The sequence below is a fragment of the Helianthus annuus genome, chromosome 4 (assembly GCF_002127325.2).
Source record: "Helianthus annuus cultivar XRQ/B chromosome 4, HanXRQr2.0-SUNRISE, whole genome shotgun sequence".
In the NCBI taxonomy this organism is placed as follows: domain Eukaryota; kingdom Viridiplantae; phylum Streptophyta; class Magnoliopsida; order Asterales; family Asteraceae; genus Helianthus; species Helianthus annuus.
The window spans coordinates 183,687,708-183,713,657 of record NC_035436.2 but is presented as its reverse complement, the minus strand read 5'-3'; the positions used below and the strand labels follow the sequence as shown (position 1 = coordinate 183,713,657).

The window sequence follows — 25,950 nt, the reverse complement described above, 5'->3', positions numbered from 1 at the left end:
CAATCCATTAATGGTCCTACATGACGATTAATGATCCAACCCATACCCCCCACACCCTTTAGCCGAAACGTTTCTTTATCTTTCTGCAACTTGCCTTTTTTTATTTGATGATATCTATGATACTATCAATGCTTGTTTTTGCATATCATTGGTGAGATCGTAATCAATATGTAATCAACATTGTTCTTTTGGCTTGTGTGTTGGTTTTATAATAGGCCATGACATCTATAAAAGAGGATAACATATAGCACAACAAATGCAATATATTTTCAAACATCGATCCATAGACAACACGGTCTACAAACATCTATAATGGCTAAGATCAACAAAACATTTGTATGCTTGCTTTTTGTGCTTGTTCTTGTCGGTATCATATCAACAACCGAAGGCAGAACTAATTCATTCGGTAAATCCTACACTATAAAATCATACATAATGCATCTTAAAAGTGAAAAAGACTTTTGAACTACGTTTGAAATAATGTTTAGATTCATTATCTTACTTGATATATATTTTGATCTTAATTTTCTCAGTTTTTCCAACAAAATTTTGGCATGCCTGTACGTCTGTTGTCGGTGTGAAAAGTGGAGATACTTGTTTTGACATCGCTCAAAAGTTCAAGTTGAGCACAAAATTCTTCAACTCCATCAACCCGAATCTCGACTGTGACAAGTTATTTGTGGGTGAATGGATTTGCGTCGAAGGAATCTAGTTTGTGTCTTTCAAATGAGTCCATTAACAGAATAAACTTTTCTTTTTTGCTTTGTGATTTCAAGCTAAGATCTGTGGCTTTTTATGTATTATTGTTTTCTCTAATTTTCAAGAAACAAATTGCTTTGACATTTTTCTAGATTATATTGTATAGTGATTTTTCAAAAAATGAGGACGGCATGTTTTCTAGCTAATATTGTATAGTGATTTTTTCAAAAACTTGGATTTTAGAAACCTAAAGGTATATAAAGTAAGCAGATGATGGATGCTAGATTCTATTATTATTTGAAGTTTGTATTGATCAATTAATGACATATAGAAAAGACATAAAGGTATTAACCATACTGATAGTTTGAACAAACAAAGACGGTTCGCATATACATGAAAAACACCTCCTTACATACAAATATGGAAAAACAAAAGAGTAAATTACAAAAATAGTCTTTTATATTTATACCAAATTGCAAACTATGTCTTTTGTTTTCAAAATATGCAAGAAACGTACTTAATATTTGCAAACCCTTGTATGTTATGTCTTTTATCCCTAATTCAGTTAGTTTTCATTTTTAAATCTGACCACGTTGAATGTGTGCCTCCCTTGTAGTGGTGGTGGTGACGGAAGGTTGTGGCGGTGGTAGGGTGGGTGGTGGTGTGAAAACAAGGGAACTAGAGAGAGAAAGAAAGAGAGTATAGAGAGTAGAGAAGAGACTGAATTAACCTGTTTATATATTTTTAGTATCTAAAAGTTCTTGTTTTTGTTTTAGAGTGAATTTCAAGGATTGTTCTTTATCTTTATACCTATTTTCAGGCGTTGTCCTTTATGTTCAAAATTGACGAGTTTTGTTCTTTATGTTTTCATATCATACACGTTTTGTCCTTTAGTCCTAACCCAGTTAGTTTTTTCAGTTAAATTTGGTCATGTGTTTTGCACATGAGGGCATTTTTGTCAATTCAAAGGTTGCAGAAGCTTTGAGCTGTAAATCTGCCGTTGAACTTACCTTTGAATTGACAAAAATGCCCTCATGTGCAAAGCATATAACCAAATTTAACTGAAAAAACTAACTGCATTAGGCCTAAAGGACAAAACGTGTATGATATGAAAACATAAAGGACAAAACTCATCAATTTTGAACATAAAGGACAGCGCCTGAAAATGGGTATAAAGATAAAGGACAATACTTGAAATTCACTCTTTGTTTTATTTATTAAATAGATTTTAAGTTAATGAGTAAAATTATCAATCTATCCTGATTTAAAAATGAAACCTAACTGAGTTAGGGTTAAAGAACATAACATGCAAAGGTTTGCAAACATCAAGTATATTTTTTGCATGTTTTAAAGAAAAAGGACATAGTTTGCAATTTGGTATAAACATAAACGATGATTTTTGCAATTTACTCAAAACAAAATAACTAGATGCAAATCAGGCAACACGCAATCAGATTTAAGGAAGGGTAAACGCATGATTAAATGACCTTTCAATTTCTTCCGTATTTTTATTAAAGATCGAGATTTCCGTTGGTATTTTGATTTTATTTTTTGGAATAAAGATCCAGTTTTTCGAAAATTGATATTTGTGAATACTTTTTTATTTTGTTTTGACTTCTTCGCTGGGGAATGAATTAATGTATTGCAAAAAGCCCAAAATAATTTGCATGCATAATCCGCATGGTCGGTAGTTGGGGAGGGACAAAGTGGACAGTCCAAGATACATGTGCACAAATCGCATATTGGGCTAGAACTGGAGCCGGGAAGGAACCGTGTAGGACCTAATTGGGTACACTTGGAACCGGGTATTTCAAGAAACCAGGTAGGAACCGGACCCGGACCCGGGGGCTAGAGGTATAGCCGTATAGTTGGGTACCCGGTGTAACCCGTTCCCGAGAACCGGGTACCACCGGGTATAAGTTTAAAAAATGGCATTTGACCGTTGGAACCGGTTATTTATAATTCTAACCCTCTTATGTTGAGTATAAATAGTTGTTGAAGGTTTAGGTTTGATTACACCACTTCTTTAACTTTCAAATCCTCTCTAAAACGCAAACCGCTCAAACCTCTCACTACGATGGCAAATAATGAAGAAGTTGTTTTGGTACTCGAAACCAAAAGAAACCCCGAGAATTAGTCCCACTACGACTTATGTCTTATGCCGGACAACACCGAGATGGCTCGTTGCAAGTATTCTTGAAAGGCAAACTCAGTTTCAAAAAAACATACTGTTAAACATTGTCTAACGAAAAAAAAGCTAAAAAGAGAAGAGGAATCATCTGGATCCGCAAACCCTCGTAACCAGTGGCGCATCCGGGATTTTTTTTTTCCATTAGGCTCGCTTTTTTAGATGCTCTCACTTCATATGACCGAACATAAAAAATTCGGGTCGGGTAAGGCCCATCATATAATAAAAATACCATTCAATAATGAAAAGAACATCGTCATTAGAATTTAAAAACATGTAATTTAAAATATATGGTCTTTACGAATAAAAAACTAACAAGTATTACGGATAATCCTCCTTGACTTACTCTCCATGGAGTGCTCTACATCCATTATTCTCTTCATCAGAATTATTATATATCCTTTACTTAAAATAGTTTCCTTAAATCACTCCTGTAAATGCTATATATATATATATATATATATATATATATATATATATATATATATATATATATATAGGGAGGGGCTCATGCGAGAACCACCCTTATTGTGAGAACCTTGAGAACCAATGTGAACACAACCTAAAATAGCTAAAAAAACCTAAAAAACCTAACCCCCACCCCCCCCACCCCCAAAAAAACAAAAACCTAAACCCCCGACCCCCCCCCCCAAAAAAAAAAAAACCTAACCCCTCCCCCCCCCCCCCAAAAAAACCTAAACCCCCTCCCCTACCCCCCCCCCCCAAAAAACCTAACCCCCCCCCCCCAGCTAAAATGCTAAAAACTAAACCTCCAAAAAACCTAAAAAAATCTAAAAAAATAAAAAAAAATCTATTTTTTTTTATATTTTTTTTGCTCAAATCGCTACTATTAGTGGCCAATTTTTTTTATTTTTTTTTTTGCTTCGAAAAGTAGCGATTTTTATATAAAAAATATTAAAAAAAAAACATTTTTTGTGATTTTTAGCTATTTTTAGGCATTTTTGGTGTGTTCACATTGGTTCTCGCGGTTCTCACAATAAGAGGTGGTTCTCGCATGATCTCCTCCCTATATATATATATATATATATATATATATATATATATAGGGGAAGGTTCAAATGAAAACCACTAGTTAACGCGAAAACTCGAAAACTAATTAAAAAAAGCCAAAAAAACATGCAAAAAAATTTTTTTTTTAAAAATTTTTTGTTTCAATCAAATTTTCGCAGGTTTTTTTATTAAAAAAAAAAAAATTCAAAAAAAAAAAAAAAAAAAAAAATTTTTGTGTAGTGCACATGTGTAATACTGCACATGTGTCTGTGTACTACACATGTGTATTATTACACATGTGCACTACACAAATTTTTTTTTTTTTTTTTTTTTGAAAAAAAGTTTTTTTTTATATATAAAAACTAGCGATTTTTATTAAAAAAATTGAAAAAAAAAAAAAATTTTTTGTGTGTTTTTTAGGCTTTTTTTAGTTAGTTTTCGAGTTTTCGCGTTAAAAGTGGTTTTCATTTGAACCATCCCCTATATATATATATATATATATATATAGGATAGGAGTTGGCCAGAAAGTCCAAATTTCCTAAAAAGTGTAAAAAGTCATAAAACACCATAATGTCAACCATAAAACACACCAAAAACCCACAAATAATATGATGAAGATTACTAAAACATCATTTATGTGGGTTTTGTGTTGTGTTTTAGATGTTAAGGCTCTGATTGTGGAATGACAAATATTATTGTGTTTTATGTTGTTTAGCATTGTGTGTTTTATATTCATAGTTATACGATGGTGTGTTTGAAGTTTTTATGGACTATTAGAGTTTGAATATGGTGTTTTAGTAATATTCATTCTATTATTTGTGAGTTTTAGGTGTGTTTTATGCCTGAAATTATTGTGTTTTATGACTTTTTACACTTTTTAGGAAAAACACACTTTTCGTAGGATCCCCACTCTATATATATATATATATATATGTATATATATATACTACTTTATAAAGCATATAGGAAGGATAGAATGGTCATTTGCCACTTTACAAGTCTTTAAAGCCCATTGTACAAACCTGTTAAGCACAAAGTGTTGAAAACTTGTTTTCAACACCTGATACCCACGCGGATCTTACCCGGATTAACTTGACCCGTTTTTAGTTTGATAGATCCAATATAATCTTTCATTCACTCTATCTAACCACAAAATTCGTTTCATCCATCCAGACGCTCCACCTTTCTCTACAAACCCTAACCCTAACCTTCATTTCATCCATCGATCCTCCACCGCTCCTCCACCGCTCCTCCATCGAACCGGTCGTTGCCATCACTGTCTTCTCCCCTTCTCCACTCCAACAGTCGCTTCATGGCTTCTTTCCCGGTGGCTTCAAGATCCGACACTATCTCAGCAGATTCGACACCAGATCCGACACCAGATCGATTTCTATGGCTTCTTTCCCGATGGCTTCAAGATCCGACACTATCTCAGTAGATCCGACACCAGATCTACTGGTTTGACTGTAGGGTACCTTTCTTGTTACCATATCTTATTTATTTTTATTTTTTTTGTTATTTGAATCTAATCTGGGTAATGTTTCAGATCTTCCTTTTGGTTGTGGGTTCGTCAACGATGGTGCTTGTAGGTGGAAGATCTGGCAAGATCTATGGTTTATTTGTAGTAGATTTCTCTCTAGAATAGCACAACAAGCACTCTGTTCTTTGTAAGTAGATTTCTCGGGTTTATTTACAAGTCTAGGGTTTATTTACAAGATTTCTTGATTTTTTGTTTAAATTTATAGGCTTTTTTATGTGTTTTGTGTTTTTAGGGAGATTTCGTTTGGTTTTCGGTTTCTTTGACTGTGGTTTTTTTGCTAGGGTTTCGAACAGTGCGAGGTTATGGCGTCTGCAAATGCTGAGCTGGAGCGACTGCTTAAGGAGACAGGGAAACAGTTATCGCTTCCTCATGATTATGTACAGTTTACTTCTTTTGTTGAATCAATACTTTTCACTGTTAATGAAATATTATGGTTACACTTGAAGATTTGTGGAATTGTATGAGTTTGGAAGGACATTTACTGACGTTTGATTGATTATTTTCTTGATGTTGCGAGAACGGAAGTGGTACATCATACATGGGGTCGACTGGTCGAGCAACTATTTCTAGCGGCACTTCAACAGGTAAGATTTGTATCTCTAATGAAACAAATTGTCTTAATTGATGTCTTTGTAGCATTATTTGGTACAGCCTTTTGATATTTTGTATTTGTGCATACAGTTATCATCTTGCAGGTGTCTATAAAGCTTATGATTTAAGAGATGAGGGTTCCGACTACTTAGGAAAAGCTGTCTCCAAGGTGAGAACTAATAGTCTGGGTTAGTGAGGCTAACTGCCTTTGCAGGCCAGATCAGTCCCTTTCGTTTCTATATCACTTTTGCGATTTTCTTACATGATTTTGTTTTCTATATCACATAAGCATCTGGGAGGTTGGTTCTCGAGAAAGGATGGTACATAAACCCTTCAAGGTTTGGGATTTATCTGCTTGCTCAATGCCTTTCTAGGTAAAGTTCCTTTTCCAATTTTGTGTTCATTGATGCATGTAAGTGATGAATTTTCAATGGTTGTGATTCAAGCAAACAATTTGTTAGATCAGCCAGGTTGAATCAGGACCGTTGAGTTCGATGAATTTAGGTCCGTACGGAACGTTCATCGGCGTCTATGAGGGACATGGTGGACCGGAGACGTCAAGATTCGTTAACGAGAATCTGTTTGCTAATCTCAAGAGTAAGTTCGGTTAAACGGTTTCAAGAATTTGATTCGATTGTGTAAGTGTGAAACTTTATAAAGTATTTGTTTATTTTGGTTCAGGATTTGCGTCTGAGGATCAAGATATGTCTGCGAATGTTATCAAGATATGAGTTTCTTTCGGTTGTAAGAGAACAATGGCGGATATGCCGGCAAATAGCGTCTGTGGGGACGTGCTGTTTGGTAGGTGTTATTTGTAAAGGGTTGATTTACATTGCGAATGCTGGAGATTTGAGAGTGGTGTTAGGGAGAGCTGATCGAGAATGCAGGCGGTGAACGGTTAAAAAGCCAGAAGTCGAAGGTTACCGAAATTCAAAATGTAAGTACAATACATTACTCGAAAGGTTGATGTTGTTCAAGGTCAGCAACAGTTTATATTTACATAATTCTTTATGTCAGTTCAGTTTACGATCTGTTTATCGTATTTTCAGGTGCTGATTTGGCAAATTTGGTAAACATGTCGGCTCTCAAGGTGGCAATGGACGGTGCAAAATCGGTAAACATGGCTGATTTAGGATTATAGCGACTCATAGCGAGAATAGTGACAATTAATTTCTTTTGATATAAATAGCAAGTAAATATAGCTATAAAATGGTTGGATTATAGGTTTTTGTTAAATATATATGTAAAATGGCATATATATACCAGGGTATTTTGATATAATATACATATAAAAATATTTAAAAAATTTTCATACGTATCGCTGTTTATAAAATTTCCGCCCACTATTTATCGCTATTCGCTATGTGTCTTATAGGTACCTTATCGCTATTTGTCGCTATTCGCAATTAACAACTATGGGTGCCCTCGGATGTTGGTGGAGTTGCTAGAGCACGAGCTTTTGCTAAAAAGTTATCTGATGCGCCATTGACCATTGTTGATAAGCGGCGTCATGGGCACAATGTAGCTGAAGTAAGAAGTTTATAGATGAAGGAAAGAATTATATTCTCCCTTTTGATGTTTCTGATATTACCCTTTTCAGGTAACGAATTTGAACGGTGATGTGAAAGGTAAAGTAGCAGTTATGGTGGATGACATGATCGATACTGCTGGTGAGGTTTACTTTCTTCTTCCTCTTGTATCTCTTTATATGGCGATTAATATGTTGATTTTGTGTTTATAGGTACTATTGCCAAAGGAGCAGACCTGTTGCATCGTGAAGGGGAAGGGGCATGGAAGTTTATGCATATAGCACGCATGCTGTTTTCAGGTAACTCACACACCTTTTACCTCATACTTTGTCTCTTCCATATGAAAATGAATGGTTTAAGTTAAGTGGATATGTTTTACGGCAGTCCACTAGCAATTGATCGGTTGTCAAGTGGTCTATTTCAAGAGGTGATTACCACGAATACCATTCCGGTGTCTGAAAAGAACTATTTACCACCGCTGACTGTCTTATTGGTAGCAAACCTACTTGGCGAGAGCATCTGGCGTGTGCATGATGATTACCCTGTAAGTATTGTTTTACATTTATATGCTTTTTCTAGAGCTGTAAAGATCGGCACTTGATTGGTTAGGTTGAGCTGACCCATAAACACTACTTTGTTTGTACTATTAAATTTTTTGTTAGCAGTTCATTCATTTATCATTTACAATAATAACATTGATGATAATTAATGGTTTGTTTTATGGGTTAGTCTAAATGGGTTCGGGTCAGTTTTGGGTCGAACCCATGAAATGGGTGTTTGGGTTGATTTACTGGGTTCGTGGGTTGATCGTTTAGTTACTCAAAAGAATTTTAACTGTGCGACTTAAATTTACGTGGTTTATATACAGTTGAACCGAATAAAATGTGCGACTTAAATCTGCGACTTAAAGTTACATGGTTTATATATACAGTTGAACCGAATAAAATGATTACAAAGTTTTGTTATGCAAATATAACTAAAGATACCCAAAAACCAACCCGACTCATGCTTTTTGGGTGCACTATAACTAAAGATACCCAAAAACCATCCCGACTCATGCATTATAGCTGGAAGTATTACCCCTTTCAAATACCAAATGGTTTAGTTAGAATCCAACTTCAAGTTATAATCCAAAGACTTTTTTGATATTCTTAATAAGTCTTTAGTTAGAATAATATCTTTTAATATATCTCAACCTTTTCAAAAACCAAGTCATGTCAGGATCTTTTGTTTGACTTTTGTCCTTTTTGTTTTTTTTTACTACTTACCGTGTACTGCTTTACATCTACAGCTGTAAAGCAAGATTTTACTGTTGTCTCATGCTTGCTTCAGTCTCTATAAGTACTTCATCAAGCTCAACACTCTACAAACCCTCAACTACACTCAACTGACGTACTGCTTTTACATCTACATCTGTAAAGCAAGATTTTACTGTTGTCTGAAAGAGAGCATGCTTGCTTCAGTCTCTACAAATACTTCATCAAGCTCAACACTCTACAAACACTCAACTGAGACGAATTAAACTTTCAAATTGTAAGTTTATCTCAGTTGAACTAAATCCTACTTTTAAATCTTGCATCAATTAAACCTTCAAAACATCAACCTAACAACTTCTATTTTACTTCGATTTCAGAATATATTGACTCTTTGCATCTGGATCTTGCGTTGTTTCTCGGCTCTCACATCAAGGTTTCACATTTTTTGTCGGCTTTTTACATCTGCCTCTTGCATTGTTGTAAGTTCTTCCAAATTTCTTGGTTTTTTTGTAACTTTTAACTGTGGCTTTTAACTTTAGAAGGTTGTAAATGTTGAAATAACTGTGGTTTTTGGATCTGTATTGTTTAACTGCCTCTTTGTTTTTTTTATTAATTAGTTTTTATTGTTGAATCCAAATGTATTGTTTAACTGCCTCTTTGTTTTTTATTTAACTAAAAGGGTTAAAATCCTGTCAAAATTTTATCGGTTAAAGGTTCATTGTTTGATATAACTGTTTCCTAATTGTCTGTTTACATTTGTTTATTTGTCAACTAGGAAAAAAATGTGGTTTTACATACTAAATAATAAAACAATATATCTTTAAAAACCTTTATTACACGTGTTGAATTACTTTTGGGTGTTTCTAACCGGTGATTAAGCATCACGTTGCGGGTCAACAAAAAATATTACCCAGATTAACTTCATGATTCTCAATTGCATAATTGATTCTCAAATGATCCTACACACACCTATGGAAGATTTAAGATTGGAAATATAAATGTTTGGATAAATATTCATGGAAAGTTGGTGATAAAAATTGGGTTGGGTAAGAATCATCTTTGTAGGTATATGTTTTGTAATGGGTGTTGTTAAATACACCCAAAAAGTCAAACCTTTTTTATTTTTACCCACAAGTCAAGTCATTTAATTTAACTTTTCAGTTTCTTTTTTTTTTTTTTTTTTTTTTTTTTTTTTTTTTTTTTTGCATACACCAACTTTAATACTTAAATGGAACAAGTTTCCATAAAGCAACTTTATTTAATAAAGGTTTTTTTTTAAACTAACTTTTTCTCACTCCTAATCTTATTGTGTAAAATAATTTTCTTTTCAAAAATATGTTATTTAACATGAGTTAAAAGGAAAACAATTTTAGTTCAACAAAAAACAGGTTTGTAAAAAACACCTATTTTGGTAAATATTTTTTAAAGTACCCATTTAGTTAAATAATTTTTTAGTGGCGGAGCTAGACCGTTAATTCAATAAAAAGTACTTTAGCAATTTCATTATGAATGTCCAACACTGTATTTCATTATTAATCTATACTACTTTTTTTATAACTCTTTCCTTACTTTTTTATTCATCAATATAATATTATAGTATTTTCTTTTAGGAAAACGAACGAATCATCTCAAATATATTTAAAAGTGAAATAAAAAACATAAAAAAAGAATTCTACAAACATTTCTGTTCATTAATATAACAGGATCTTTTTTCAACTATTTGATACCAATAAATTAAAATTTTATTTCTTTATTTTTAATTAAATGTATTTTTGGACTATTAAACTAAAAAAATTATGTCGTAATTTTTTTTACAATAACTTATATTATATGCTATATTTACAAATACACAACTTTGTTTTACTGCCTGGGTTCAATATTATGTTTTCATGTAGCGTTTATTGTTTTGTTTTTAAATTAAATTATTAATAAATGATGTCTGAATATAATATCATGGGTTTCGAATTTTCATGTATTGTTTATATGTATTACTGTAGATTTTTACATGTCTTATCATACTAAATGTAGTGTTTATGTGTATTACTTTTTAAATTTTTACATATCTTATCATACTAAAAATTTGGCAAGCATTCTATTCCACTGAGACCCGCAATATATTTAGTATAAGAATAAAGTTCTGTGTTTTATTAAACATACCATTATTTTTATCCTTTTTATTAAGAAAAAGACACAACTAATAGTTAAAAAACACTATTTTGGTAAATATTATTCAAGAAACACCATTTTGGTAAATATTTTTCCTCCAACACTACTTTGTGAAAAAACTCAATAAAACATAGTAATACTAATAATAGTATAACAAAATATAAAAAAGTAACAAAAGTATTATAAAAATAAGAAAAAAACATAATCATTACTTTTGACTTTATAATAAAACATAATTATTACTTTTTACTTTATAATAAAATAATATAATAAATTAGTTAATCATTACAAAATCATTACTAAAATTGACTTTTGGGTATATTAATCCTTGTGATGGGTATATTTATCATACCCCTTTTGTAATAATGTTGTTAATCTTTCTTTTAGTTTTTTATTTGGGTATTTATTGATGGTTGGGTTAATCTTTCTTTTAAATTTATGTTTGGGTATTTAAAAACATTTGAAACAGACAAAATCGGTACTGATCGAAGCAAGTCAACCATTTTAGATCCACACCATTCGGTTTTTACCATTTAACGATTCGGGTTGAAACTTAAAACTGATCATCTAATTGATTCTCAAATGATCCTACACACACCTATGGAAGATTTAAGATTGGAAATATAAATGTTTGGATAAATATTCATGGAAAGTTGGTGATAAAAATTGGGTTGGGTAAGAATCATCTTTGTAGGTATATGTTTTGTAATAATGTTGTTAATCTTTCTTTTAGTTTTTTATTTGGGTATTTATTGATTGTTGGGTTAATCTTTCTTTTAATTTTATGTTTGGGTATTTAAAAACATTTGAAACAGACAAAATCGGTACTAATCGAAGCAAGTCAACCATTTTAGATCCACACCATTCGGTTATTACCATTTAACGATTCGGGTCGATTCGGGTTGAAACTTAAAACTGATCATCTAAGATGAACCGATTGTTTGATCTTTTATTATTAATTTTTTTATACGAACTAATGATTTAAAAGATATTTATAAAAAATCAGTTTAAACCAAGAAAACATAACCCTTAAATTACCATACATGTAAACTATAGGTCGGCAACTAATTTGGTTTGTGGCTTTGCAGATCTTTTCCGATGTTAACATTAAATTTAGTATGCAAATATTCACTTAAATTTGTGTTTATATTTTTCATCGTAACCATTTAAATTGATGTACTTTTACTTTATAGACTTACAAAATCTTTATCTTTTTAAATATTTAAAACGCTAATATATGTTTTTAGATTTTAATAATTAATATATAATTATAACAATTAATATATTATTATCGGTTATCCTTGTCTTTAGCATTAAAATCTATTCTATAAATTTTAAATTTAATATTATCAATAAAAATAAAATGATTATTACTAGAAGATGTTAAAAAGGGCACACGTTTTATCCAATAATCATGTAATTTAATATATGGGCTTCCCCTCATACGGGCCTATCCTCAGGCACAAAAGGTCGTGTTCAGCACTTGCTTCCATTTCTTTTGGTCAAAAAAATATAAATCCAATAAACATTTGACTTAACTTTGATGTTAAAAATGTTACAATAAAAATTTTGTTTTTAAGTTTACACAATCCTTGTGTTTCAGTTTACTTTGATGTTAATTTTTAACATGGTAAGAAAATTGATCTTTATATCCAATAAAAATTGTATGTTTAAGTTTACACAATCCTTTTTTTATATTTAATCAAACTATTTTTATTTGCTTTAAAATTGATCTTTATATACAATCAAAATTGTATTTTTCAGTTTATAAATCACTCCAAACAAATATCAATTGAGAGGTATGGGTGGTGGTTATCCAATTCCCGTTGAACCACAAGGATCAACAAACAATGAACGATCATCCCGTCGCCATTTAAACCTTCCTGATTCAAACCCTCTAACTTCAAACCCTGAAGTTAGAAACCCTTTTCGTCCGATGTTAAACGCACCTCCGGTGTCAAACCCACCTCCGGTGGAAAACCCTCATCCGGTGACAAACCTTGAACACGATGATCCATTTGGTTGGGCGGATGAAGAGTTGAATTGGGCGTATGACTATACATTCGCTCAACTACAATTTGGTGGACTACAAATTGAGGAGGGGCATCATCGTCCGGTGGCAAACACTCCTATACTGCCTATGCATCCTCCACCTACAAACCCCCCTTATGTGGAAAACCACAGTCAAACACAAGAACTACCGAGCTGGGCTGAAGGGTACGAAACTGACCCTGGGGCGGTTTACGAACCACCATTGGATGAAGAAATGGTTTGGGAACCTTAGAACAACTTTGATGATGACTGTAGTTTTTTTTTCTCGAATTAGTTTGAATCTTAATTATGTAAGTTTTAATTATGTATTAGTTTAAATTTAAATTTGTTGTTGTTTTAATTTTAATCATGTTTTAGTTTAAATTTAAGTTTCTGGAGTTTTTATTTTTTTAGTTAACTAACATTAAACACTTAATAGGATATGTCTGATCATTTTTCCGTTGAAGAATTTTCATCATTGACAAATGATAGAGCATGGTATAATATAATCTTTGTTAAGGTGGAGTTTATTTGGCATGACGTCGATGAAAAGAGATCAGTGGTTATTTTTCTTGATCAACACGTAAGAACATTATTTTAATTTACTTTGTGTTATACGAGTAAGCGTTTTTCCACCACTAAATTTCTTTTCTTTTTAGAGACAAAAAATTGTTGCGTTCGTACCACAACATTTGATACATATATAATGACGCGGCATTGATGGGTGGTTTTTTTTCCTTAAATCATTTCCAAATTGAGAATCTCAAATATCATGAGTACCCAAAGTACCAGAATTACGTGTTAGTTTGGTCCGAGAAAAAAAATGTCATCAATGAATATACAAAGCTTTTTTCACTTATGCTTACGATTCCAAGGGGTGCTTCTTTATATGCATTGGTCCCTTCCATTATAGAATTGAAGCATGACAGGAGACCTCAAAAAATTATTGTTGGTACATATAAATTCTCTATCTATATTTTTTTATTAAATATATAAAAGTTTATATATGTATGTATGATATAGTGTATACGATTTGGCTGATTTTGTTATAGATGTGGTTGGGAGAATAATAGAAGGCAAACGTGATCGATGTTGTTTTGAACTTTCTCTTCAAGATAAGACGTAAGTTATTATTTATTATTAACATATTACAAACATAATATTTACATTATATGTAAGAAAATATTATTATTAGCAGAACTTTAATCCAAAATCGTAATATACAGTGGTCACACAATACAAATGTTTTTGTCCGCCCTGAAGCCTTCCGATGTTATACATACCATTCGAGCCATGCAACAAAAGTCTATCATATATGTATCGCGTGTCAAGTTGGTTCATCTACCAGATAGTATGTTATGCTTCACACATGAACATTCTAAAAATTAGTTAGATTTAATGGCTCATGTAATTTAATAAAAGTTATATTTTATTTGTTATTTGAGTTAATATTTTGAAGTCTACGGAGTTGAGTACGATTACGTACGAACCAGATATGGTCGAGGCACGGGATATTTAAGTTATGGATCGTTATCCAAGTTTGTGTTTAAGTTAGAAACATTTGGTGTTGTTATATGTTTAGTTGTTGAATATTAAAGTCTCTCTTGGTGTTTCGTGTTTTGCTTTTTTTCCCCCTCATATTGAAGTAATTGTAGAAGTATATTTTACTTTGTCTAATCTTATAATATGATATTACAAGTATGTTATATTACTTGCTTTACAAGTAATGGTTACACCTATTTTTCACCAAACTATAATCTTCTTAGATTGGACAACTAAATAATCATTATCTGTGTTAAACGAAGGTATAACCATGGCTGACCTTCCTGTTCATACAATCGTGTTTGAGATATTAACGAGGGTGCCAGCGAAGGATGTAGGTCGTTCTAAGAGTGTATGTAAGCAATGGTACGCGTTACTGTCAACACAAGATTTCGTAAGGATACATTGTTCTCGCTCATTAGTTTCATCTAACCAGAGAGTTCTACTAATTGACGACCTAACATGCTCTGTTCATCCGATCATCTTTCAATCCAATGACTATGGGCCAAGCTCCATAGTTACATTTCCATTCCATCACCAAAATAATGATGTCTCAATACTTTCACATTTGAACGGATTGTTGTGTGTTTGCTTGAATCATACATACGAGCTGCTTCTTTGGAATCCAACAACTACTGCTTTCAAGCATTCGTCAACCCCTGATTCTCATGGATTCTATATAAATAACCTTGATGCCGTTGGTTTGTACGTTGACGCTGACAATGATTACAAGGTCTTGCATATAAAGCGTAGGAGTGGTGTACTTGGTGTCTATGTTTATTCTAGGGAAGTAGACTCTTGGAGAAATATTCCTTTCATAACAAGACAAGAGTACCTAAGCCCTCATTTCAATTGGTCAGCTGGCACATTTTGTGGTGGTACTCTATATTTCACTTGTCACACCCCAACCGATGGCGGAAACATCGGGATGAGACGAACAAATTGCTCAAAACAACATAACACTAATTATGACAATATGAATTAAAACATTTTATTAAAACTAAAGAACAATACATTGTCTCAACATGATTAAAACATAAATCATCTTTCAACCATAGCTTATTTTCTAGGTGAGTTTCTAGTCCACCCTAACTTGATTCTTGAATTCTTCATCTATCAACCTGCAACATGTATTAAAGTACAATCAACAAAAACGTTGGCGAGTATACAAGTTTGATACATAGCATAGTAGAATAAAATGTTTAAATGTGCTCATATCCAACATGAATAAAATGATACATGTTACTACTTTGCCATTCAATATCGTTCAACATCGTTCAATATCGTTCAATATCGTTCAACATCGTTCAACATCGTTCAACATCGTTCAACATCGTTCAACATCGTTCAACATCGTTCAACATCGTTCAACATCGTTCAACATCGTTCAAATATCGTTCAACATCGTTCACATATCGTTCACATATCGTTCACATATCGTTCAACATCGCAATACCCCAAGACTCAAGGGCATTGAGATTAACACGTTCAACATGCATAGCATAAGAGATTAACAAGCATCAAATTGTTTCATGTTTAAATGTGGATAGAGCGTGATTATAACAAGACTCAAGTGTTGTGTAATTTGAATATGGAATACATGTTGCACCCAAATGTGTTTAAAACGAAAATGGGATCGAGTATACTCACCTTAGATTGCGTTGCGTTTTCTTGGTAAGTGAGGAAGAGTAGGAAGGTTTGAGATTATCCAAGAGATTTGCAAGAGATTACCCTATTTATAATATGAGGTATACATTAATATTGTTAGTAATTATAAGGGTTATAGTAAATTCGAGCTAGTTACCTTTACACTATTACCGAATATTATTAATAGTGATAGTAAAATTTGGATTTAAAAATAACAATACTCGTTTATAAAAAAATAAATCATTAATTATTTAAATTACTATTATTATTTTTAATATGATTATTTTTATTCCTGTGGCTCACTACCAAGAAATACTTTTTTAAAAAAATGATTTGTTGTCATGACCATCATAGTTCAGTATTATATTCCTTGCATGAAACCCATGGACCACACTTAAGGTAGGATTTAGATTTGGCACTAAATTAGTTTGAAACAGTAAGCCTTTTGCTTTAATTATGACCGGAAAATAAAAAAAATAATAAATAAATAAATAAAACATTTAAAAGTGTTAATTATTATCATTTGATAAAAAAAGCATCAACAACAGCTTATCTTCTTCATAGAATAAATAACCGAACAGTAACAACCGTTGTTCTATGATTAATATATTTGAAAGTGATATATAAGAATAGATTCGGAAAAAAGTTTATACCGAAGCGAAGGTACAGGAACCGTGGTTCTCGATGAGTTTTCCCGGCCACGACTGGTTCTCCGGCGAGCTTCCACTCTCCGGCAACCTCTGTATATCTCCGGTCGATCCTTCGTACGGCTCCGGCTGGTTCGGTTTACTCCGACAACTATGCGGGTGAGTAACGGGTCTTCTCCGATAGAGGGTGGCGGCTCGATATTGTTTTGGCAGTAGCGAGTGTGAGAGGGTGGCTGTGAGAAATGAGGCGTCGAGATGATGATGAAGGTGTGGATTTGGTGAGGAGGGACACGGTATTTATAGCGTTCATACGTCTCGAACATTATGGAAAGGTGTCGTGATTGAATCGAACAAGGGAAAGAGATCGGGTAATTATGGAAACGAGGGAGGTGATTGATTGACTAAAAAGGAACGATTATCAAATTTGATTTGCGGCTGATCATGTTTTCTTTTCTGGAATTATATCTATCACGGAAAAAGTCAAAGGTTGTTGCTGCATTTCTGTTTTGGGCGGCAAATCTTAAAATGGAAAGGATAGAAAACGTATATAAATATGATATGTTTCCATACTTGGTCGGATGGGGCATTCCCGGCCGGATGGTTGTGTGTTCGTTTGTTATCGATGAGGTCACGAGTTCGAGTCCCGTATGCGCCGGTTCCAGGGGGTTTATCCCCTTTTTTTTTGCCATTTTTTTGACACTAACTGGACTAACTGAGTTTTCTAACTCAGTTAGCGGTCCCCTTTATAAAACTAACATAGTTAGACTTTAACTAGGTTATCTCCAATGTTTCAAAGGATTCATTAACTTAGTTAGTTTAATCTAACAAAATTCCTTTTTATTTATTTATTTCACAAAATTTGATAAAAAAAAATAAAAATAATTTATTTATTTAATCAATTAAAATGTTAATTAATTATTTAAAATTAATAAATATTATAACTACTTGATTTAACCCAACTTTCTGGTAATCTACTGAATTAACGTACGAAGTCCCGATTTTTGTCCGGTTTAGGGTAATCTCTTGAAAATGCTTGTTTCGAGAGCCAAGATTAGGATATCTTTCCACTGTTTTTACGTGTTTGACATAGTTTAACGTGATTTAACGTGTAATAACATAACATGGTATTAAAACAAGCATATGATCAAAACGATGCACTTTTTCATTATGATTCAAGTCTCGAAATACAATAGAGTAAACTGAGAGTACAATTGACTGAAATTAGAAAGTACAACCCATAAAGCTATAAATAGAAAGATCAAAAACGCGGAGCGTTACATCACTGTTTGCGAATGTTGGATTGGAGGTACGAATGTGGTGATTTGTTTTGATGTTAATTCGGAGCAGTTCAAGGAGATAAGCTTTCCACCCATTCCTTCTACAGGAATGGTTCAAGGTGTTTTAGTGAATGTAAAAAATGAGCTTCACATGTTTGCTAGCACTGGCATGTTTGAGATGACAATTGACCTATGGACGCTACAAGAGGATTACTGGATTAAGGTCTTATCATGTCCTCCGATCCCCCCGATATATTTGTCAATGTGGTGCGATATAACACATTGTGTGACAAATGGTAATTGATTTGTGATGACTAAATTAGGGAAGTTGTTTACAATTGAAATGGATATGAAGCCCTTCGAATGTTTTTATCCCGTTACTTGGTTTCGAGGTTTTAAGGGTGCGGTGTTTCTGGAGACCATTGTTTCACCAAGTATTTAGTTTGGCTTTCACTTAATGTTATCATTATGTATGTCAATATTTTAAGGATTTGTGTTTTTTTTTTCTCTAAGTCATGATATTCGGCTTAAGTCATGTATTTTAATGTTATCATTATGTATTTCAATGTTATCATTCAGTTTGTTTTTCTCTAAGTCATGTGTTTGAATGTTGTAATGATTTGAGAATTTCATCATCTATGATAACTCTCTTTTATTTAATTTGCAAGGTATTTGTCACTTTATCAATTTACAATGACTAATGGACAACCAAACCATCGTAATCATGCTTCTAGCTCGAGCGGATCTACTAAAGCTGAAAAACGAAAAGAGTATCACACAAGATACTATGCTGCACGCAAAGAAAATAACAAAGTATCTAAATTTGGGAGTGGTGATGCCTCCCAAAGTGCTTCATCAATATCTTTAATGAGTAATAGGTCAACAGAAAGGACGCCGTTAAGAAGTTTACAAACTAATATTACTCAATTTACACAAACAACAAATGAGAACGCCTCAAGTGTTTCTACTATAAAACGCAAGGAGTACAATAAAGGATGTTCTAATACACGAAACGATAATGGAATGCGTATTTCAAATGGCAGTCAAGTCAACCAAACCCCGATAGATGATGTTACGCCGACAACCACATTCCCATCTGTAATTGACGTAGTCAGGCATAGAACATCACGAGGTTTCTATTTATTTAACAATGATTTCTTTTTTTTCGAACTCGACATCTTTTACAACCTTCATTACTTAATACACCAATTTTTTAGGTATTCGAATTCATCCACGTACTTTATTACCCCAATTTGCTGAAGTAATTGATCAACCTTCCTTCCAAGATGGGAGCGTGCAAGATGATCCTTATAATTTGGTTTACAATGGTGTACCTGGAGAGCATCGTGCATCGTGTTTTAAAGGAACGAGGTGCATGTCCTAATTGTGGAGCAAAACGATTTCAGTATGAATTTGATATCTTTTGTTGTATGAGTGGGAAAACTGTGTTAGCAAACTTAGAAATTCCAGAGGAATTGTACCGACTTTTCACGTATCAAGATGAAATTGGAGATATGTTTAGGCAAAACATCCGTGCTTATAACACCAATTTTTCTTTTGCCTCAATGGGTGTGACATTGGATGATACATTGAACAATATGAGAGACGACGTATATACTTTTCGTGCACATAAAGGAATATATCACAGAATCGACCAATTAGTTCCGAGGGATGGGACCCCTAGGTACTTGCAGTTGTATTTTTATGATCCTGATACTGAGTTAGATCACAGACTCCGATGGCCAAATCTTGATCGGCGTATTACTCAGATTTTAACACGTGTTCTTTCTACAAACCCATATGTCGATACATTTAGAAGACTTGCGGGACTAGGACCTCTGGACAACTATAGAGTCACTTTGAATACTTCGGTTGAACTTGACCAAAGGGTGTACAGCCGACCAACGACATCGGAGGTATATATAATATTATATTAATTGCAATTATTTAATTGTATTGCTTATTTTACTTACTTATAGTTCACAATTATATAGGTTGCTGGTATTTGGGTTGAAGGTAATGACAATATCACTTCGCATAAACGAAGTATTGTTGTGTACGGTAGGTCTGAATATAGTCAAACTATTCAGCCGTACTTCAGTTGTTACGATCCATTGTCGTATCCTCTATTTTTTCCTAATGGTGAGTCGGGTTGGCATGGTAACATACCACGTCAAGGAGTATCAATCAATGAGGTTCGCAACAATGACAACATCGAAGGAGAAATGGAAGGTACCAACAATTTGTTATCCTTTTTTAAGTGAAGATCATAAAAATAGCGTAATGCGTTTTATTTTTATTAACTGTTTGTTTTTAATACATCTTCATCGTTCAGAGGCAAACACACGAAGTGGTAGAACAACCGTGGCTATGCGAGAGTACTACTGTTACAAGTTCCAGATTCGATCTACCGATAATGTGCTTTTGTTCGGTGGTAGGCTGCTACAGCAGTTTGTGGTTGATGTTTACATCAAAATTGAGACGTCACGCTTAGAATTTTGTGAGAGAAACCAGGCTAAGATTCGGGCCGAATTGTACCAAGGTATTGTGGATTGCGTCAATACTGGTGAGGTTCATGCAAACAGAGTTGGGAAAAGAATTGTGTTGCCTGCATCTTTCATCGGGGGCCTCGCGACATGCGACGTCGGTTTCTAGATGCGATGACGTTAGTTCAAGATGACGGCAAGCCTGATGTATTCCTTACAATGACATGTAATCCTAAGTGGCCTGAGATATGTGATAACTTACATGTTGGTCAAACTGCTACAGATCGTCCAGACCTTGTTTCAAGAGTGTTCCGGGCTAAATTAGAAGATCTTAAGGATCAACTCTTCAAGAAACATGTCCTCGGGGAAGTTAAGGCATACGTCTATGTCATTGAATTTCAAAAGCGGGGTTTGCCGCACGCACATTTTCTCCTAATCATGTACCCGCAACACAAGATCAATAACGCGGACCATTATGATAAGGTTGTGTGTGCTGAAATTCCTAACAAACTAACACATCCCAGATTGCATGAGATGGTTGTCAAGCACATGATTCACGGTCCTTGCGGCAATTTACGATCAAGAAGTCCTTGTATGCAGGGTGATCCTAAAATTTGTCGTTTTCACTATCCTAGACAATTTAACGAACAGACGACACAAGGAGAAGATTCGTATCCGTTGTATCGAAGGAGAGACACCGGGATAGAAGTGGACCTACGAGGACAAACACTTGATAATAGATGGGTGGTCCCATATAACCCAAGGCTTTTGATGATCTTTAACTGCCATATGAATGTTGAAGTTTGCTCAAGTATAAAATCTGTGAAATATCTTTTCAAATATGTTTATAAAGGACATGACAAACAGGTTATTCAAGTCGATCAAAGTGAGCCAGGGGTTGTTATTAATGAGATAAAAATATTTCAAGATGCACGCTACATATCGCCCCCAGAGGCTATGTGGCGCATTTTTTCCTTCTCTCTTTCTCAAATCTTTCCTGCTGTTCTAGCCTTACAACTTCATCTCCCAAATAATCAGATGGTTAGATTTAGAGATGACGACTTGATGCCTAATATTGTGGATAGGGAAAGGGATAAGAGAACCATGCTAACAACATTTTTTGAGATAAATAGAAACGATGAAACAGCAAGGGTACATTTTTATAAAGATTTTCCAAAACACTTTACGTGGAATGGAAGCACACGCCGTTGGAGTCGTCGTTTCGGTAAAAAACAAAGAGGTCGTATTGTTTCCGCTAATCCAGCCGAAGGAGAAAGGTACCACTTACGCCTACTTTTGTCAAATGTCAGAGGGCCTACTTCTTTTGAACATCTTTGCACAGTTAATGGTCAACGGTGTGCGACATTTCGGAAAGCAGCTCTTGAGTTAGGCTTAATAGAAGACGATGAATATCTATCACAATGTCTCGAAGAAGCCTCTACGTTTCAGTTTCCCAATGCTCTTAGAAGGTTATTTGCGACCATAATGATTTTTTGCCAACCTGGAGATATTCGAAAGTTATGGAATGACCACTTTGATTCACTGTCTGAAGATCATCGGTTACACTGTCAAAGTATAGAACGAGTTCAAAATATGGTTCTTACCGAAATTAGTGTCTTGGTACAATCCATGGGTAAAAATTTCAGTGAGTTCGACCTTCCTAAGATAACAGACGATGTTAACTTACAAGATGCAGGTTATCGTGAGTTACAAGAAGAGTATGGGATTGTTTTGGAACCTGAACACTTGAGTGCCAAAGATTCACTTAATCCGGACCAAAAAAACGTGTTTGATGAGATCATGATGCATGTTGATAATGATCTTCCAGGCGTGTTCTTTATTGATGGTCCAGGTGGAACTGGAAAAACATTTTTGTACATTGCCTTGCTTACTGAAATTCGGTCACGTGGTCTTATTGCTCTCGCAACAGCTTCATCAGGTGCAGCGGCTAATAATATGCCAGGAGGTAGAACGGCTCACTCGAGATTCAAGATTCCTCTTAATCTTGAAAATAATTCAATGTGCAATATCAAAAAACAGAGTGGGGCCGCTAAACTGATTCGATCTGCCAAAATAATCATATGGGATGAAGCGTCGATGGTTAAACGACAGGCGATAGAGGCAGTCGATCGTACATTCCAAGACATTATAGGTGTTAGTCTCCCATTTGGTGGAAATATAATGGTTATGGGAGGTGACTTCAGACAGGTGTTGCCGGTTATTAAACGTGGCACTCGAGCACAGATTGTAGACTCCAGCGTACGAATGTCACCTCTTTGGTCTTTGACTAAGAAGATGCGGTTGACCATAAATATGGAGCGCTAAAAGATCCATGGTTTTCTAAATTTCTTTTAAGAGTCGGCGATGGAACTGAAGAACCAATCGAAGGAAACTATATCCGCATACCCGATGACATGACAATTCAGTGCAACAACAGAGAAAACGCTATAAAAGAATTGATCCATGCCATCTTTCCATCAATTGAAGATAATGTATATTCTTCAGATTATATAATCTCTAGAGCAATATTTTCCACTAAAAATGATAGTGTTGACGAGATTAATAATCAAATGATTGAAATTTTTCAAGGGGAGGAAAAAGTTTATTACAGTTTTGATGAAGCTGAAGACGATCAGCGCAACTTCTATCCGGTCATGTTAGTGGTTTGCCGCCTCATAAGCTTCGTTTAAAAATTGGATGCCCAATAATATTGTTACGTAATATCGATCCATCACATGGCCTGTGTAATGGCACGCGATTGATATGTAAGGGTTTCATGCGAAATGTTATTAATGCGGAAATTGCAGTCGGTCAACATGCCGGCAAAAGAGTTTTTTTTTGCCAAGAATCCCTCTAACCCTTTCTGAAGATGACATGTTCCCATTCAAGATGAAAATAAAACAATTTCCAATTCGACTTAGCTTTTCCATGACGATTAATAAAGCTCAAGGTCAAACAATTCCGAACGTTGGTATTTATCTTCCGGATTCTGTATTTTCACATGGACAACTTTATGTCGCGTTATCAAGAGGGATTTCAAGACAAAGTACGAAGGTGTTGGTACATCTCGCCAAAGAATTCAAACAAAGCGGAGTTTACACATCAAATGTTGTCTACCAGGAAGTGTTGCGTGATTAATTAATCGCATCCGAATAAAAAAGAAGGTAAGTTAGTAGATTTTGTGCCTTATTTGCTTCCAGAAATTACCTTTTAATTACTATTTTAAACCACCTGTAGGCGTCTAACATTTTTTATGTGTCGAAATCTGGTACAGTAGAGGAGAAGGTACAAGAAAGTCATAAGCGAACGGATGTATTGGTAAAACAGGAAGAGATACAAGAGACTCCCCGCATGGTGTTTTTATTGTTTTGTCTAGCTACTTGACTGTTTTGAACTCTTCTTGTTTTTAATTATATCTACTTCCTTGTTTGTACTATTCTTGTAGAAGATCACCAAATAATCGATAAACTAACAGAAAAACCAGTGCCATTGTATCACGAATAAGAAAACTAACTTAAGTACTATACAATATTTCATGAGACGACGGATAAACTAACGGTAAACAATTATACTATTGTAAATTGCCACTCCCGCCGCATCGCGCGGGTAAGTGACTAGTATATATATATATATATATATATATATATATATATATATATATATATATATATATATACTAGTGCTAATACCCGCGAATTTCACGGTGTTGAAAAATGACATGTTTATACTTCTGATATAAATGATTTATGTTAGTTATCATAAACGGACTATACGGATAAATTATAATGGCAATCTGAATTTAAAATACTAAAAAAAAACAAACGCATTGTACCACAAACGTAAATAAAGGGGGATGGAAAAGTAAATGTAAAATATATGTTTTTTCGGGTTTTAAATAAAAACTGAAAGTCTATTACTGTAGCGCTTCTGCTTGCTGGAGTTTCGTAACCAATAACTTGGAATTCGTTTTAGACCAGTTGAAAAAACAATCGTCACCTAAGGAAATATGTTCAGCTTCAAGTATATCATGCCATCCAACAACACCGTACCTATTGTAGATAAAATATGAAAAAATTTGTTAGTAATACATATACAAATAGGGTAAAAGATAAATAATAAATAAGATAATAAATTGATTGACAAACCTTCTTTGACCATCAATATTGTGTGTACGAAGATTCTTTACCCAAGTATTTTCTTTAACAACTTTGATCTTTAGTTCAGAAAACTCATTTAAACCACTTAAGTCAGTAATCAATTTGGGAAGGATCTACATTTTGTAAGAACATTAAAAATATGTAAATGTTATTAAATGAAAAACACTAAAACTAAACAAAAAAATAAACGTAAAACAACATAGTATAATACCAATTCATTAGTTACTGTCATTGCGAAAAAAAGATAGTTAGGATCGTCACTAACTTGTCGATAACCTTCCACATTGCTAATATGTTCATATTCTTGCTCAATCAAAGGAGTGTTGTTTAACAAAACTTGACAACCGTGTTTATTGAATATGGTAATATTAAATGTTTCACGTCGTTTATTTTAAAACACAGAATATCCCCAGGATTTAACCTTAGATCTTCAATAAATTTAAACCAACCATCAGCAAAACAATAATTTGGACCAATCTTTCTAATACGGACTTCCCATTTATGATTCTCGGATACGTTAAGTATAACCATGTTATTCGGTAAAGGATAATCATAATGTTTTGAAAGAAAAGTATCTGGTAGAACCTGTAAAAAAATCAATTATTATAAATTTATGCGTATTATGTTTTTAATAAATCGAAATAAAAAAATTAAAATCTATAATAAAAATACATACCATTGGACTTTGTAAAGGATTTTGAATAATTTTACAAAACGGTTTTCCAAACTCTTTATTTGGACCATGACAGAAGAGCTTGAACTTGAAAGTACGATCACCAAGATAGTTGAAAATAATGAAGAAAGATCCATGACCAAAGTAGTTTAAAACCTCAGACCATCCATCCGTAAAGTAGAATACATCTTATATTAATTTGATAACAACACACCATGAATGCGTTTCATCAAATTTAAGAGTAACAGTTGAGGATTCTAACTTATTCATCCATATAAATCTACTCATACATATAGGTATAGCCTGAAAGCCAAAAAAAGAAACGGAAAATTTCTTTCGAATAAAAGATAAAACAATACGAATCATTAGTTTAAAAAAAAATAATAATGAAAGTTATGTACCTGTTGAAGGGATAGCGGATCAAGCATAGTTATGATAAAATACGGACCATGACGATACATGTTAACCCAAACACGAAAGTTTAGAAAGAAGACTAACAATCGAATAGTA

At 33.7% G+C, this 25,950-nt stretch overlaps 1 protein-coding gene and 4 long non-coding RNA genes across 7 annotated transcripts; all 5 read left to right on the top strand.

Annotated features, from left to right (window-relative positions):
* Nucleotides 1–316: 316 nt before the first annotated feature.
* On the top strand, nucleotides 317–855 carry LOC118491157. Its single transcript, XR_004890641.1, has 2 exons — nucleotides 317–406; nucleotides 534–855. It is a non-coding gene; the product is annotated as an uncharacterized LOC118491157 (long non-coding RNA).
* A 4,213-nt stretch (nucleotides 856–5,068) lies between these two features.
* On the top strand, nucleotides 5,069–6,259 carry LOC110935069. The gene is made up of 5 exons (XR_002588841.2): nucleotides 5,069–5,369; nucleotides 5,445–5,565; nucleotides 5,720–5,815; nucleotides 5,964–6,022; nucleotides 6,120–6,259. It is a non-coding gene; the product is annotated as an uncharacterized LOC110935069 (long non-coding RNA).
* A 46-nt stretch (nucleotides 6,260–6,305) lies between these two features.
* On the top strand, nucleotides 6,306–7,228 carry LOC110935070 (probable protein phosphatase 2C 38). Of its 2 annotated transcripts, XR_004890640.1 has the most exons (3): nucleotides 6,306–6,626; nucleotides 6,711–6,966; nucleotides 7,079–7,104. XR_004890640.1 is itself a non-coding variant. In XM_022177668.2 (2 exons), exons 1-2 carry the CDS (start codon nucleotides 6,561–6,563, stop codon nucleotides 6,921–6,923), a joined length of 279 nt encoding a protein of 92 aa, XP_022033360.1. In that variant the 5' UTR covers nucleotides 6,306–6,560; the 3' UTR covers nucleotides 6,924–7,228. The 2 variants fall into 2 exon arrangements, 1 of the variants encoding a protein (XP_022033360.1); XM_022177668.2 differs by having other exon boundaries at nucleotides 6,711–7,228.
* A 62-nt stretch (nucleotides 7,229–7,290) lies between these two features.
* Nucleotides 7,291–7,836, top strand: LOC118491156. Its single transcript, XR_004890639.1, has 3 exons — nucleotides 7,291–7,559; nucleotides 7,630–7,699; nucleotides 7,771–7,836. It is a non-coding gene; the product is annotated as an uncharacterized LOC118491156 (long non-coding RNA).
* Nucleotides 7,837–7,912: 76 nt separating this feature from the next.
* On the top strand, nucleotides 7,913–23,952 carry LOC110937286. Of its 2 annotated transcripts, XR_002590685.2 has the most exons (4): nucleotides 7,913–8,102; nucleotides 8,850–9,091; nucleotides 9,192–9,293; nucleotides 23,885–23,952. It is a non-coding gene; the product is annotated as an uncharacterized LOC110937286 (long non-coding RNA). The 2 variants fall into 2 exon arrangements; XR_002590684.2 differs by lacking the exon at nucleotides 23,885–23,952 and having other exon boundaries at nucleotides 7,915–8,102; nucleotides 9,192–9,391.
* The last annotated feature ends 1,998 nt before the right edge of the window (nucleotides 23,953–25,950 follow it).

Bases quoted from the DNA above. Each gene is read 5' to 3' on its own strand.
- LOC110935070 (XM_022177668.2), top strand. From the start codon at position 6,561: ATGAGGGACATGGTGGACCGGAGACGTCAAGATTCGTTAACGAGAATC. The intron at 6,627-6,710 runs GTAAGTTCGGTT...ATTTTGGTTCAG, and splicing joins TCTGTTTGCTAATCTCAAGA to GATTTGCGTCTGAGGATCAA.